This window comes from Opisthocomus hoazin, chromosome 3 (genome assembly GCF_030867145.1).
Source record: "Opisthocomus hoazin isolate bOpiHoa1 chromosome 3, bOpiHoa1.hap1, whole genome shotgun sequence".
Taxonomy (NCBI): domain Eukaryota; kingdom Metazoa; phylum Chordata; class Aves; order Opisthocomiformes; family Opisthocomidae; genus Opisthocomus; species Opisthocomus hoazin.
The window spans coordinates 71,551,263-71,566,366 of NC_134416.1; the positions used below are offsets into that span (position 1 = coordinate 71,551,263).

The 15,104-nt window shown below is 40.2% G+C and overlaps 1 protein-coding gene across 2 annotated transcripts in view; it reads right to left on the reverse strand.

Moving 5' to 3' along the window:
• CTNNAL1 (catenin alpha like 1) overlaps window positions 1-15,104 on the reverse strand; it is a 59,691-nt gene that overhangs the window by 27,901 nt on the left and 16,686 nt on the right. For both annotated transcript variants that reach the window (XM_075416657.1, XM_075416658.1), the window contains exons 2-4: window positions 12,755-12,944; window positions 5,458-5,645; window positions 1,165-1,284 (exon numbers count right to left, since the gene is read on the reverse strand). In XM_075416657.1, coding sequence (XP_075272772.1) covers window positions 1,165-1,284; window positions 5,458-5,645; window positions 12,755-12,944 — 498 coding nt within the window. The remainder of the gene's footprint in view (window positions 1-1,164; window positions 1,285-5,457; window positions 5,646-12,754; window positions 12,945-15,104) is intronic.

Consider the following 15,104-nt stretch of genomic DNA (forward strand, 5'->3'; position numbering starts at 1 on the left):
ACTTAGACATTTTCATAAAAAACTTGTTTAGCAACTACAGAAAAATCTTTAAGATCAAGATCAGCACGTTTAAAAAAAAACAAACAAAACCAAAAAAACACCCAACAAAAAACCCACAGATACAGTTGAAAAGAGTATCACTTACTAGTAATATACCCTTCTCTTTCCAAGAAAAAAACACTATGAATACTTCAGGGAAAACAGAGTTAATTTCCAAGCAGGTATTTCCTTCAATTATATGTAGCTGTTCCAGAACTGATTCTTTGATACTGAGCATGTGCTTAGCAGACTTCGAACACACACCAGCAAAAGGAGCGCAGTATGTGTTTTTAGCAAAGTTCTCCAAGTTTATCTGAAGGATGCTACGCCATATCACAAAAAATTACTTCTATATGCATGAAGTTGGCCAATTGTTCATACAAATTGAATTCTGAATTTTGCTGGATTAGGGACTCTGTATATCTATATCAGACCCTGTTTCAATTCTCAATGGATAATTTGATTGCCAAGGGGAAGCAACTACAGCTCACAGCATAAGTCTTCAGCCTCAGCAAATGTTTTATTTGCATGAAAGTAGCAGCAAAAAAGCTTCCTGCATGAATTAAAGGCTTTGAAAGAGTAGCTGCAAGAGAGAAGTAAAAAAAAACATTACCGCAACATAAGAAGGTTTTGACCTAAATCTAGAAAAATATTCCAGAATAATAAAAAATAAATTAAAAAACTAAGCAATTGCTTTATTAGGATCTAAAGATTTAATGTTTGGAGTTTTCTAAAATAATTACTCTACTTTCATATCCCTTCACAATGTCCAAATATCAAATGTTTCTGTCAAGTAATGACAGACAAATTCTCTACCAGCATAATAAACCAGAAAACTTAAAGCCAGGAGACAGTGACTGCAGCAAAAGGACATCCCAAATAACATGCACCCAGGCTTCTGGGAGATATGCAGATCAAACAATACAGTGATATTTCTCAGGATGAGCTTTAAAATCAAAAGATATCCTTTGGATGGAGCAAGAAGAAGTTAGGTTTCAGACACAGGACACCAGCAACTGTTTTGTTTTGTAGTAGTTAATCATCCCAGAAGAACCCGAATCTTCCAGTGAATCAGATGAAACTGATACTTTACACCATCTCTCACAGCTTTTTATTAACACTTACATTTTGCCGATCTCCAGTTAAATGGGCAAACTCTACCATTTCATTTCCAAACTGGCTGAATATTTGTACAAACTCCTGGAAACTACTGACTTTTTCTAGTTGTTCCATTGTTGCAAGAACCTGCAAGATAAGGTAAAATACTGTAGATTATCAAGATGCTAAACAGAAAACGTTATTACTAAACTAGAAATATTATTTGCAGACACTTCTAAATCATATTGTTTAAAATGTATATATTTGGTCACTATTTAAGTATTAATTCTAAATTAATAATCATGCTTCATTCAAAATGAGTCATTTGCTGTCAACCCTCAAAAACCATCTTTCTCACTTTTCCAAATTTCAAGAGTAACAGTATTACAGGATTCAGTTCCCAGATTTAGGAAAACTGTTACTCTCATTAAATTTAAAAACATAAGTAATTGAAAATAATATACTGACTATATTCCTATGTTGTAACTCTCAATTTCAAAGTTCATTTTCAGATGCATTAACTTTCAAAGTCTAAAACCAAACGGCTGTGTGCATCAAAAAAACCAAACGCAACAGCATTCCACAAAAGAAAACAAAAAAGTTAGAAATGAGTTAATATATAGTTTTGTACTTTCCACAATAGCTTACTCTAACTCTGAATATTTTTTTAGCTCTGTATAAAACAGAGAACTAAACGAACCCAAGCTGTATCAAACTCTTATGCAAAATACACAAAAGCATGCTAAATCAGCATTTTTTAAAACATTCAGCAAAAATTATCATACAGTTTATAAATTACTGAAGCTATCCTGATGAAGTGACTATAATATGCTTTATAACAGAGATGAACATTAGGGTGTTTCAGGTTAGAGGTATAGTTGCTAATCCCAAAGCGATCTTTCAAATCTCTAAATGTCTTCAGAAGGGAAGAGTCAGAGCAGTTCTTCATTGCGTTTCAGACTGGAGATAAGATACCACATGAAAATTTAACAACCTGTACTTGAAAGGGACAAACTTGAACTTATTTTTCCTTTCCTATGCCAAAAGTATGTTCCCTCCCAACTAAAAAAAGAAGTCTACATATCTGATTTCGACAAACTACCCCTTCCCTGCAATCCAGGAAAAACCTGCTAGAAGCACCTCTTCTGTTGTAATAGAGCAGCTACTCAGTCTCATAATCCATGTAAAGCAAATGTTCCCTTAAAACCTGTGAGTACTGTAGAACTGACTGCTTTATCATGTAGTATTAGACTGCAGTGTCTGAGTATCTTACGTCATGCAGCCAGTTCCACAAAGGCTGCATACCATAAGATACTCAGAAACAGGAACTTCCATGATTTGGTTATTTATGTGTGAGCAAGGCTGGCATATGAATGACTCGGAAGGAAGCTGCACAAAGATGGTGTGAAAATAACAGTACAATAATGGAAGAAGCAGAGAACCACAGGACTGTGAACGCAAGGATGTAGAAAAATGTATGTGGAGAAAAGAGCAAACATACAAGTTAAGGTCCAACTTTCTCTTCTAAGAATGGATTAAAAAAATAATAACAATTATGCTCAATCACTCCTGGTTTAAGCAAGCATAGCACTTCATGAGTACGGTCTTGGTTGCAAGTGACTCTGCAAGTTTTTCTGACATGACAAATCTCTTGTCAAACAAAAATTTCACTGAAAGCACACACATTTCCATTACAGCTAACAGTTCTAGACATTCCAGGCAGAGCTGACATTCCAAGAAGCTACATACAGGGAAAAACCATATAGACAGCTCTAAATTTGCCTAAAGCTTATTTAAGAAGCTGTTAAAATGCAAAATACCTGTGATATCTTCATAATTTTTCATTTTAAACTTTCTTCAACACTGAACACACAGTAATTAAAATGCACATTTTTAAATACTAGGTTAAAAATATGTATCAATAAAGACTCTGAGTTCCTATTAATACCTAAATTAGAACTTAGTATTACACAGCTACTGCTGCTCTATGAATGTCACCTTTCAGACAGCAGTTGTAGGCTGACATCACTTCAGGGCACATCCATATTTTGATCCAATCCGCACAGTGCAGCAACACCCCCACTATCTGTCACTTCCCTGTTCACTGTTCTGGCACTCCTAACCTGACTGACGACAGTAAGCGGAGCAAGATGTTAAGCTCACTGATGCAGCAACCAAGTCTGATGGACAGTGAAACATTTGGTAAGGCAGGAAAGATGTGGGCAGGGACTTATGAAATGCACACAAGTTTAAGAACACAGGGACACTATATATGGTGCAGAGGATGCAGAAGCAGGAACAGGAAGGATCATCGGGATCATCAACCAGAGGCTGGGTTCTGGAGCAGATCACTATTCCAGATGATCTCCATCATTTCAGCAATCTATGAGATTGGACATCCAACCACTAATCTGTTTTTCTGTTCTTCACTCTTGGTTGACTTAACTACTCATGATTTGTATGAGGAAGATTATAACAATGAAAATTAAGGTGTTCAGAAAGAGGCAGTAAGCTAACTGGCACTAAAAGTTTGATATTGGGCATATAGTCTCTACAATGAAAATGCAGCTGAGAACTTCTGGAACAGTGACCCATCCCAAAAAACCAGCATCTGCTCCAGTTGGCAGTACTGACCATCCTGCTCCTGCCTTTCCTCTATGCTGTATTATACTACACTGTCTCTGAGTATTTGTGTATACTTCTGAAGTCCCTTCCCACATCCTCCCTCTACCACTATATTTCTTGCAGGAAGAATTGCTTCGCTATCAATCATACCAGTATCTGATGCACTTTTCAGGAGCATACTCTATAAATACCAAGGTATGCCTGTATAAGACATCATAATTTGTTTACTTTGGTCCTAGAGATGTGTGTTGCTCTATTGGTACCATAAACAGAAGGCAACATTCTCACATTTAGATTACGTGTAAAATGCAGTAAAACCCAAAAGACCACAAAGACTAGGGTGACTCTGGCAACCAGTCAGACACGCTTACTCTGGAAAATGAGACTTCATTATAAATACCTTCAAAATTAAATCCTGCGCCTATTCTTACTATATTCATATCACTTTATATATGACAACAGTTTCGTATATATTTAAGACTATCATAAACCACTGTCCTGCTGCTGAAAGGATATATCCCTCCTTATCCTTTCATGATACAAGCACTTGCACAGTTGCTCTGTAGTCTAAAATCTGTCTTAACAGCAGCCACTTTTTGAAAAGTAAATTAATTCACATCACTGCATGGCTGCAGAAAAGGGCAGAAGAAAAGCTCACAAAAGGCAGCAAAAGGTATTAAATGCACCATTCTTGTCTCCAGCCCAAGAAAAGACCAAACCTGTAAGTAACTTCAGCAAATTCATACTGATAAAACCACTGTCACATTCACCAACCACTGGGAGAAGAAAAGTGCACTGAGACAGCAGATGAGTGTTGCTAAGTCTAAAGCCAGACCGAAGCAGGTATTTCCGTAGTTTTTGAATCCTGGACTCAGCTAAGTGTCTTGGATCTAGAAGCTGCAAAACAGAGATCAGCACGTCTGGAAAGCAAACTGGGACAAAGGAAGAGAGATAGTATGAGAAGTCAAAAGAGGAAAGAGGGGCTTTACTCTGGATTACAAGTTGAAAATTAATGGAAAAACCCAGAGCCTAACAGGCTCTCATTTTTCAAACACGAGGTTTTTCTATTTTCATTTTAGCACATCAGGGGAGAGAAAAAAAGAAAGAATATCCTACAGTCAGGACAGTGCAGTACATGAAATAGATTACATTTGAGGTTAAATGGGTCTTCATACATTATTTAAATCAACTAAGTAGTTTCAAGCCATAAGTTAAACTGCACAAAAAACTTTTAATCTGTAAGCCTCACTTCACTAACACAGACTTTTATCAGTGTTCCTCACAGCTTTTTTGCCTAGACACATTCACAGTGCTCTCCTTGTCTTGATCCTGACAGTACAATCATCCTACCCTTAGCAAGTAGCAGCTTTATTGGCCATTTTACTGACAGACACACTTTCCACCTGGCAGTAAACTTAAATAAGCCGTAATACAGCATCTTCTCCAGCATACTAAGTCAACAGAGCAAAACAGGTTACAAAATGTAGACAGTCACTGAAAACTTATTTTGTTATTCCTGACTTACAGCCATCCCCTTTCAGATATCTGGTAGGTGAACATGTGTAAAACATTCATTTTTAACTCTTTATTTTGCACTTTCCCTAGAGATGGAACAAAAATACCACTTCATTTAGCACCACTCTTACATTGACTCCAGTTATCAGTTAAACAAAACAAAAAAGAAGCTACAAATACCTTGTTTCTGGAAGTTATAATTTGCTTAATAACAATTCTGTCTGCTAACACCAGCACCTTTGTGACAGAGGAAAGCAACAACCTTGCAGCTTTTACCACACCCGTTTTGTCCGTAAAGATTGTTATATGGCTATCAGATTCTGGATGATCCAAGCTTGCCACATCCGTAAGCTGTGCAATTGTTTCACCTTGAGGGAAAAAATAAATAATTAACAACTTATACTTACAAAAAAAGACACTGGGCCATTATGCATCATTAACTTTTACCTTTGAGGGATAAAACAATTTCAGAGCTACCTACAACTGTTTTTTATTTCACTCCACTTCCTTCTACTGACTGCTGGTGGCACCCTTTGCATATTTAAATTTGGGCTGTTATTCAGTACTGCCTCATCTTCCATCTGTAACATACACTAATTTTCTAGCAGTAGTCTACACCTATTTGAGATGGAGGGGGTGGAACTGGGGAGTGTGAAGGGAGGAAACCTTCATGGGAGATATTTTACCAATTTTAACAGCAGAAGTCAAATCAGTGTCGACACCTGCAGCATCAACACACTGAAGGAGTGGGATGCAGCAAGGAAGAACTACGAATTTCTCTCCACTTTCCAAATTCCAGTTAGTATTCCCATAATTTATGGATTCCCTATTCTTGTAGAAGTCTTCAGGCATGAACGATAAAGAGATTCCAAACAATAGCTTCATAACTTATAGGACGGAAGCATTATAGTGAAACTACTGCATTTTATGCTCAAAGAAAGACCACCAAACAGTATGTTGTCAGAGATAAAAGAGGAAAAAAAAGGGAAAGAAGCACTGATTTTCAGTTCATAAGCATCTTTTTATTCAACTAGAATTTAATATGATAATAGTTCAATAGGACTATCTGACTACTTTTTTATGCAATTAAAAACTCTATAATCCAATGCAGCCAATGCATCTCCTTGTCTGAGAAAAATCAGAGGCCCCTGTCCGATTACAGCTCCTGGAGTACCCTAGGTAACAGTGCAACAGAGAAAAGGCATAGAGCAGTCTCTTATTCCATAACTGCAGAAGGACTGCTGGGAGACGGAACTCAGGCAAGCTCTGAGACATGCCTTGCATGTTAACAAAAAGCAAGATGATCAACCCACAACTGACCTGCACATCATCCTTGAAGATAACATCTAGGACATCTGATCAAGTCCCCTGTGACCCATCTTCAAAACCTCAACTAAGGTAATTCACCTAAGCAGACAGGATACTCGCTTCAAAAGCCTGGTAAAGCCAGAAGTCCCATATGAAGAACCCGAGGGTGCATTATTACTCCAGAAATGCCACACACAAACACTAATGAACAAAGAAGGCCTGACTGCCCTTCAAACCACAGAACTCCATGCTTAATAGTGTTTATGTACAGATTTCTCTCCTCTGACAAGTGTAATCCTTTGAGCTCCTAAATTGCCCGAACAGGGTCTTGCATTATGGCAAGGAAGTTCCAGTACTTTTGCTACGACCAGGCCAGGTCATAAAAGCAAGGATCTCTCTGTTCAAAGCATGCAAACGTGATAAACACAGTACAAACTGAAATTGGTAAGTTCCATAGCTGATACACCTGAAAATGAAGCAAGAGAAATTATAAAAGTACGGCTATTATTCAAACAGTGAGGGCAGCCAGGTACACTAACAGAGAAGATGTAGAACAAGCGTCCACTCAGGCAAGAGGATCATGTGACAGCAAAACAAATTGGCCATTGCCTTCTCCACAGTCAAATTCATTTCAGTTCAGGCCAATCTCTAGCTGGTACTGTTGAACTTTGTCAGCAGATTAACCCCTGTCTCTTCATTTGACCTCAAAATATATGTGATGACATAAAATGCTGTCACATAAAAAAAACCCACAGAGAACAACTAAAACAGACACAAAGTGCTTTTGATAACGAAGAAAGGATGCACATCATCCCATTCTTATGCTGTGGTATTCACTTTCTCGAAGATAAATTATCAAGTCATAGATGAAGCATCTAATCTTATAAAGATTAATCAGGGAACGTAGAAAGAGCCCCAACATTTGCCTGTTAAAAGCTCCAGACAGCCCTAGAAACTTAAGACTTCTGACGACAGAACTAAGGCTTCCTTCTCTGCCTGCAGATCTGCAACTACAGGAACAGGAATGATGCCCTGGGAGTAAGCTATGAGGAGCAAGACCTGGCAGGGTAAAAAGACTGGGCTAGGGACTACTTAAGCCAGCTGGGCATACAAAAGTCCATGGGACACATCCAAGAGTGTCAAAAGAGCAGTTCAGTAATTCTGCCACCATGTCTGAAAGATTGTGACAATTGTGACAGATTTCCAATGATAGAAAGGCAACTGTCACACCCATCTTCAAGAAAGGTAACAAGAAAAATTCAGGTAATTATGGGCTAGTCTGCCCCACGTCAGACTCCAGGAATATTATTAAAATAATCCTGGAAGCCATTACCATATAAAGCAGAAAAAGGGCAATTGGGAACAGCCAGCACAGACCTGCAAGTGTGAATAGTCCCTTCTTGACCTGAATGCTTTCTGTGATGAGATGACACAGTCTCCAGAAAAGGCAGTGACAGATGCTGTGTATCTCAACTTTAGCAAGGCCTCCAACAAACTCTCACAGTGTCCTCATAACTAAATCACGAGATATGGACTGAACAAGTGAACAAGGTGGGTAGAAAATGGACCTGACTGTTGGGCTCAGGCATGGCGATCAGCAGTACAAAGTCCAACCAGCAGTCAGTTAGTTACCAGTGGTCTCCTTCAGGGACCAATACAAGTCATTAAAACTCTTCCCTGGATGATGGGCCAGCATGTTCAGCAAGTGTGCTAACACCACCAAACTGGGGGAGCGTCTGATCCACTGGAGGACAGAGATGCTAGACAGAAGGACAGGCTGGAAAGATGATCTGACAGGAAGTTTGTGAAGTCCAGTCAGGCAATAATACCAAGTCCTGCATCTGGGCTAGGAGAACACCAGGCAACAACACAGGTAGGATCAGCTGTCTATAGAGAACCTTTGCAGTGAAAGGCATGGGTGTCCTGGTGGACAAGGAGTTTAACAAGAGTTAGCAGTGATGGCCAGCTGCATGCCAGCTTGTTAATAGGAGTGTAACTGGCAGGCTGCAGAAATGGTTCTTCCGTTCTGGCTGGTGCTTGTCAGACAGCATTTGGAGTACCACGTGCAGTTCCGGGGTCCTCAGTACAACGCAAAACATTGACATAGTGGAGCACGTGACATAAGGGAAGAAGCTGAAGGAAGGGGGTTTGTTCTGTCTCAAGAAGAAAAGGCCAATGGCAAAGTTTACTGTGGTCTACAACCATGTACCTAATGGGGAGGTATGGTGAACACAGAGACAGACTGATCCCAGAGGTGCACGGTGATAGGACAAAAAGCAATGGACAAGATATAAGAAAATACTTTTGCCACTGTAAGGGTGGTCAAACAAGAAGTTGCACAGTCTCCATTCTTGGAGTTAAATGTCTCTTCTGACCAAGTTATTTTGTGATTCTATTTATCCACTTTAAATTGTTAGTTTTCAACTGTCTTAATTTAGTCCTTCTCTGTACTAAAGGACAAGGCAAAAATAGGAGAGTGGAATTTATTTCTTCCATTTTACTCCATGTCTTACTTTAGGGCTATGTAGTCAAATGGCAGAGAACACTGAAAATGTTATGACACTAACTCATTCTTGACATGTGTTTTCTCTTTTAAATGAGCCAGTCTTTCCTAGTTTTGGAGGAGAAAAAAAAATCACAGATGGGCATCTAAAAATGTGCTGCGTTGAGTTACATTTCACTACTATACTGTCACTGTAAACACTGACACAGCGCAAGACTAATGTTAGACAAAATCTGCTACATGACCCTCTGCAGTGTTCTATGATTCTGTTTTGAGTCAATCAAATTACAAGGTTTATTACAAGGAAATAGTCTTAACAAGTCTGAAACACTTCAGATTACACCCTTCACAAGAGACATATACGACATCTGTTGTCCTTCAAAGCCTCTGCGGGATATGAAATTGATTTAAAGACTCCCTACTTTTCTTAACAACTGAGACACTTAATGTTTTAAATCCTTTAGTGTTGAAAGCCATCTTCTATGCCTAACAGTGTCCCTTTATTTTTTCAGGCACCATCTAATTTATCGGCTAAAAAGTATGAACAATATCCTCTGTCCTAAACAGCAAAGGCTTTCTGCTGCCCATGCCATCAGAACATGGGATTCTTTTATAGAAGTCAATATTCTTGGCTATAACTGGCTGGGAGATTTTATTGGCTTGCTTGTGAGCACAATAGGTGTTCAAAAATGGGACCTGAGCAGCTGCGTTCAGAGACTGAATTCAGAGGACAGCTATCCATAAGAATTTCTCTGCACAAAGGACTCTCTTACCTCATCCAACACTTAACAGTCCACAGGGATAATACTGGCACAAAAAACTCACCATGCAAAAAACCAGCAGCAAACGTAACTTTGATATACTGGATTTCCCATGTAAGTCTTCAGTTAGATCTCAAATAGATAACTCAAAGACAGAATAACTGACCCATCCAAGGTAAACGTGAGGCTTCACAGAAAAGTAAACAGTCTATATCTTCACTCCCCTAGACTGAGGCATATTACTGCCTAACAAGAAATAAAACTTACAATGTAAAAAAGTATAACCATTTGGTGAGAGAAAATACTGTAAGCTATTTTTAGATTCTGAGCTCCTGAGAAAAAGCAGTTGGCCACACATATTGGGACTGCATCGCAAGGCTTTGGTAGCAGGAGCGGCCACAGAGGTGGTTTCTGTGAGCAGCTGCTGGAAGCTTCCCCCATGTCCAACAGAGCTAATGCCAGCCGGCTCTAACATGGACCCGCTGCTGGCCAAGGCCAAGCCCATCAGTGACTGCGGCAGCGCCTCTGGGATAATGTACTGAAGCAGTGGGAAAAGTTGCTGCGCAACATCAATTGTAGCCAAAGAGAGGAGTGAGACCATGTGAGAGAAACAACTCTGCAGACACCAAGGTCAGTGGAGGGGCAGGAGGTGCTCAAGATGCCAGAGCAGAGCCTTCCCTTGCAACTCGTGCTGAAGACCATGGTGAGGCAGGTTGTCCCCCTGCAGTCCATGGAGGTCCACAGTGGACCAGATATCCACCTGCAGCCCATGGAAGGACTCCATGCCGGAGCAGGTGGATGCCCAAAGGAGACTGAGACCCCGTGAGGAGCCCCGCACTGGAGCAGGCTCCTGGCAGGACCTGTGGAACCGTGGAGAGAGGAGCCCACGCTGGAGCAGGTTTGCTGGCAGGACTTGTGACCCTGTGGAAAGGACCCACACTGGAGAAGCCTGTCCCTGAGGCCTGTACCCTGTGGAAGGGACCCACGCTGGAGCAGTTTGTGAAGAACTGCAGCCTGTGGGAGGGACCCCAGGCTGAAGCAGGGGCAGAGTGTGAGGAGCCCTCCCCCTGAGGGGGGAAGGAGCAGCAGAGACAACGTGTCATGAACTGAGCATAACCCTCATCCCCCCACACTGCTCAGGGGGAGGAGGTAGAGAAATTGGGAGTGAAATTGAGCCCGGGAAGAAGGGAGGGGTGGGGGGAAGGTGTTACAAGGTGTTTTAAGATTTGGTCCCCTGTCCAGCTGAGGAGGGGAGTGATAGAGCAGCTTTCATGAGCACCCAGCATCCAGCCAGGGTCAACCCATCACACCAAAGCATAACTGGCAAGTCAAGAAATAGAGATCCAGACTGCACTGCTCTTCTAGCAGCTGAGATTATCAACGTAAACTTCAGTAATTTTGGCTTGTCAGCATTTCACTTGGATCTGTGAAAACACATGCTTCACATAACAAATGGAATGTTTTCAAGTTAGGGCATTTCTGTTTGCAGCCAAGTTTACTGGAGCGACCATGCATTTTCTATCTGAAGTTTATCTAGAGTAGTCCTTCAAATCACAAAAACAATCATTCATCACCAGTGTGTCTCTAGACATTGTGACTCATTTTTGAGAGATTTTCAGAGGATTTCCTTACAGTACCACATCTAGTTTCTAAATTTAAAAAAAAAAAAAAAAAAAAAAAAATCACAAAAATAGTATGAACTGTATCCCCAAAGTCTGAGGCCAGCACAGTGATTCAGCAAGAAATATAATGGCTAGGACACCAAAAGGCAAGTTTCTCAGATTTTCTGAGGTTATTTAAAAGGTAAGAACTAAACGCTTACCCACAAGTCCACTGTTTATCTTAACGGATCAATTTTAAGTACAGTAACCAATGTCTCAGAGTAGAGTACTACTCCTTTCTGAAGTTATCAAGACATTAGTGTTGAAGGGTCATTTATTTGCCTCCACATCTGCAAGCTCAAGATTGTCTCCCTGAAGCCGCAGTAAGCAGAAAGTCTGTCACACACGCAGCTACTTCCACCTGCTTAAACAGGAACAGCTTCAAGCAGAATTTCCAATGATTCAAATGTATTTGAAAGAAAAAAACAAAAACCCACCACCACTAACAACAAAAGGAATGTTCTTCTAGATGTGATCTTCCTGAAGGCCGCACTGCAGATATAACGATATGCCTTTACTACCAGCCACTGAAATATTAGGCAAGGAACGGTATTTAATACCTAGGAAAGTAGTTTCTAGCATGTCACTGACATTCTCGTACAGTGTCAGAGACCATAACCCACTACTTGCCCAGGCAGAACCTTCGGGGGGAAAGAGGAGCGTGACAGCAGGCAACTCAATCAATTATCCATATGTCACATTCAATCCACAGACAGAGCAAGTTTGCAACACAAGCTGAATCCAGGAAAAGGACAAGTACAATATGATTTTCATTCTACTGAGGGGAGTCATCAGATCACTGATGTCATCTTACTGAGTCTTCATGAAATATGGGTTGACACTGACCTTCATTCAGACATTCATATTTAGAACAGTGACCTCCATAGCGTAACACTCAAATTACTTTAAATGCTCCACTGTTTTAGCTTGAGAGCAATAAACTCTAAAGTTGTATTCTCAACACTCTGCTCTTTGTCTGGAGTAACATCATAAAACAAAGAGCAGTCAGGTAATTCCTTGTGGCAAAAGACACTACAAAAATCAAAGCCAACACACAATTCCGTTCCCTGTTCATAAGATGACAGTAATTTAAGTAAGTGACAAAATCGGATCACAGATCAGGCCTTGAATAAACCAGAAGAGGAGGGTTAAGCAATTGGAGTTCTAACATCATTCCTGACACTAAAAATAGCCAAAAATGGCACAAGCACAACAGGTTACATATTTCATGAGTAACTACATACCTGCTCTCCTTGCCTCGATGCAAGCAACGCTCATTTCCTCTTTCAATTCATGATTTTCGTTGGCTATAGCTTCACCTACTGTAACAAATCTTCCAACTGCCAGGTTAACAGCTTGGCCCACTCGCTGAATTGCTTGCAGAGTCTTGTCTGAACGCTTTGGTTTATCCTTATGATTAATAAGAGTAGTTATCTGTGAACAAGAAGAGTTACTTATTAGAACTGCATGCAAGAAGACATTTTAACTTCAGTATTAAAGGAAAGAGTTGAACTGAACTCAGTAATAGATTTTTACCATACTTCACTAATAAAATTTAGTTTTGAGTCATAAGAGATCATTTAACTTCTTTGATAATTAAAAAAAAAATTGGAGCATAATTAAGTTTGCTCATCTGCTGTGATCTCAGCTTATCTCACATTTCAAATGAATTGAGGGACTTTTTTTCCCCCCCCTCCTATTTGCAGTATTAAAATAAGCTGCCCTAGGTCTCTCTCAACAGGCTTTCACACTACAGACACAGTAAAAGTTGAAGAGTCCAACAGTAGACAAACCAACACCATTTTGGCTTTGCCAACACTGAAAGTCTTACAAAATTTTTGTGCTGCCAGGTAACTAAACACACTCATCAATTAGGATTTGGGAGCTTTGGCTGTTTTTATTGAAATAAGTCTTTCTAAATGATGTGTTATCCAATTGATTAAGGCAGGCTTTAAGAACAAGCAGCAGCACAGTCTTTACACAAAAAGAACAACCACTCGTCTTTTAGAAACAGTCTTCAGTATTCCAACCTTCCCCCATTAAAATATCCACTGTACTTGTAACAAACATCCTCAATTACGTGCGTGTTCTAGAATTTAGAAAAAGTTTGCCATTTAGATGCCAGTTATCAGCAAAACAATTTGCGAGGACTTTCTTATTCTGAACTCCACATCCTCAGCTGTTCTGCCCTGTACTACACTGCACTATACCTTCCTCCTTGAACACCAACCAGAGATCACCTTCCGCGATTGATGCGGGCTGCAGCAGACTAACGGTGCACCCAGAACAGCAAACACAAGGAAACAAAGAGATCCCTCTCACATCCAAAGAGAAAGGTAATGTAGAGTAGCTTCTCAATCAAGGCAAACAAACACGAGAACAGCATACAGTCCTGCCACTCAGAATTAACTAATTACAAACTGCATTACAAACAGTATAGGAGCTTTACATTTTTGGTATGACAATCATTTTCTAGGCAGATACAGGACAGAAGTCGAACTCTGTAGTTTTGAACATCCTAATGAATCCTAATTGAGCATAAAAGCCATCACTGTTGCCAAAGATAGTCCTGACTGTCCTTGCCTCCCTCTCTCATTTTTGCAATGAATGTATCTGATGCGAGTTAAACCTCAGTTGTGGAGAAGTGATGTTTATTAGTTTAGTTTTCCTCATAATCAGTTGCCCAGTCCAGTTCACTGCACAGCTGTATGAATACTTTTGGTGACAAAAGGGAACAGGTACAGACTGGAGAGAGAAGGATGGGCAGAAGTGCTGCTTTCAGCACCAGTGTGGTTTACAATGCCCACAGAACTTCACTGTCAGCCACACCCCCAGGGGCTCAAAGATGTCTGCTGAAAGAATCTCAGAATTATATGAATTACTTAAGTGTTTGAACACCTCAGCTGTATCAGCTTAATCACAGATGTCTTTGTCCGTTCCTCAAAAAGCCATAAATCACTGTTCACTCACACATTCTCCTACCAGTCATGCCTATGGTACGACAAGCCCATAGAAGCTGTACCTGTAATGCTCACATCAGATCCAAGGAAAGAGCAGGAAGCAGTGCAGGAACTGTTCCACTTCATAATTTGATCAATGTCCAAGACTTACCCTTCAGATACCACTGAATCAAATTTCTTGGGGAAAAAAACAGTAGTGTTTTTTTGACACCTTACGGGGGCTGGCTTTGAATGCCAGGAGCTGGTTTAGTCAAGTCTGCAGCATTTAACTTTTTGCAACGGAAAATGTCATTAATTCATCTGTCCCTGTACGAGTCCCCTGGTTCACCAAACTTCAGCCCCGAAGCCTATAAACCCCTGATGCCCATCCAGTGAAAACACCATCTTTGGATGGAAACAGAGTCCTATTAAAGGGCAAACTAAGCAAACATCTGAACACCTTCAGCTTCATTCTGGAGAATTATCATCACTTCAGTCGAAATTCAGATTAATATCAAACGGATTTTAAAAACAACTGCAATATGCAGCTCTCCTGAATTCTTGCACTGTAGAAGCTTCAGGTATACTAAAGTACCAAATACCTGACAGCAGCTAATCTAACAATCCCAGCTGGCGAATTCTTGACTAGTCCTGG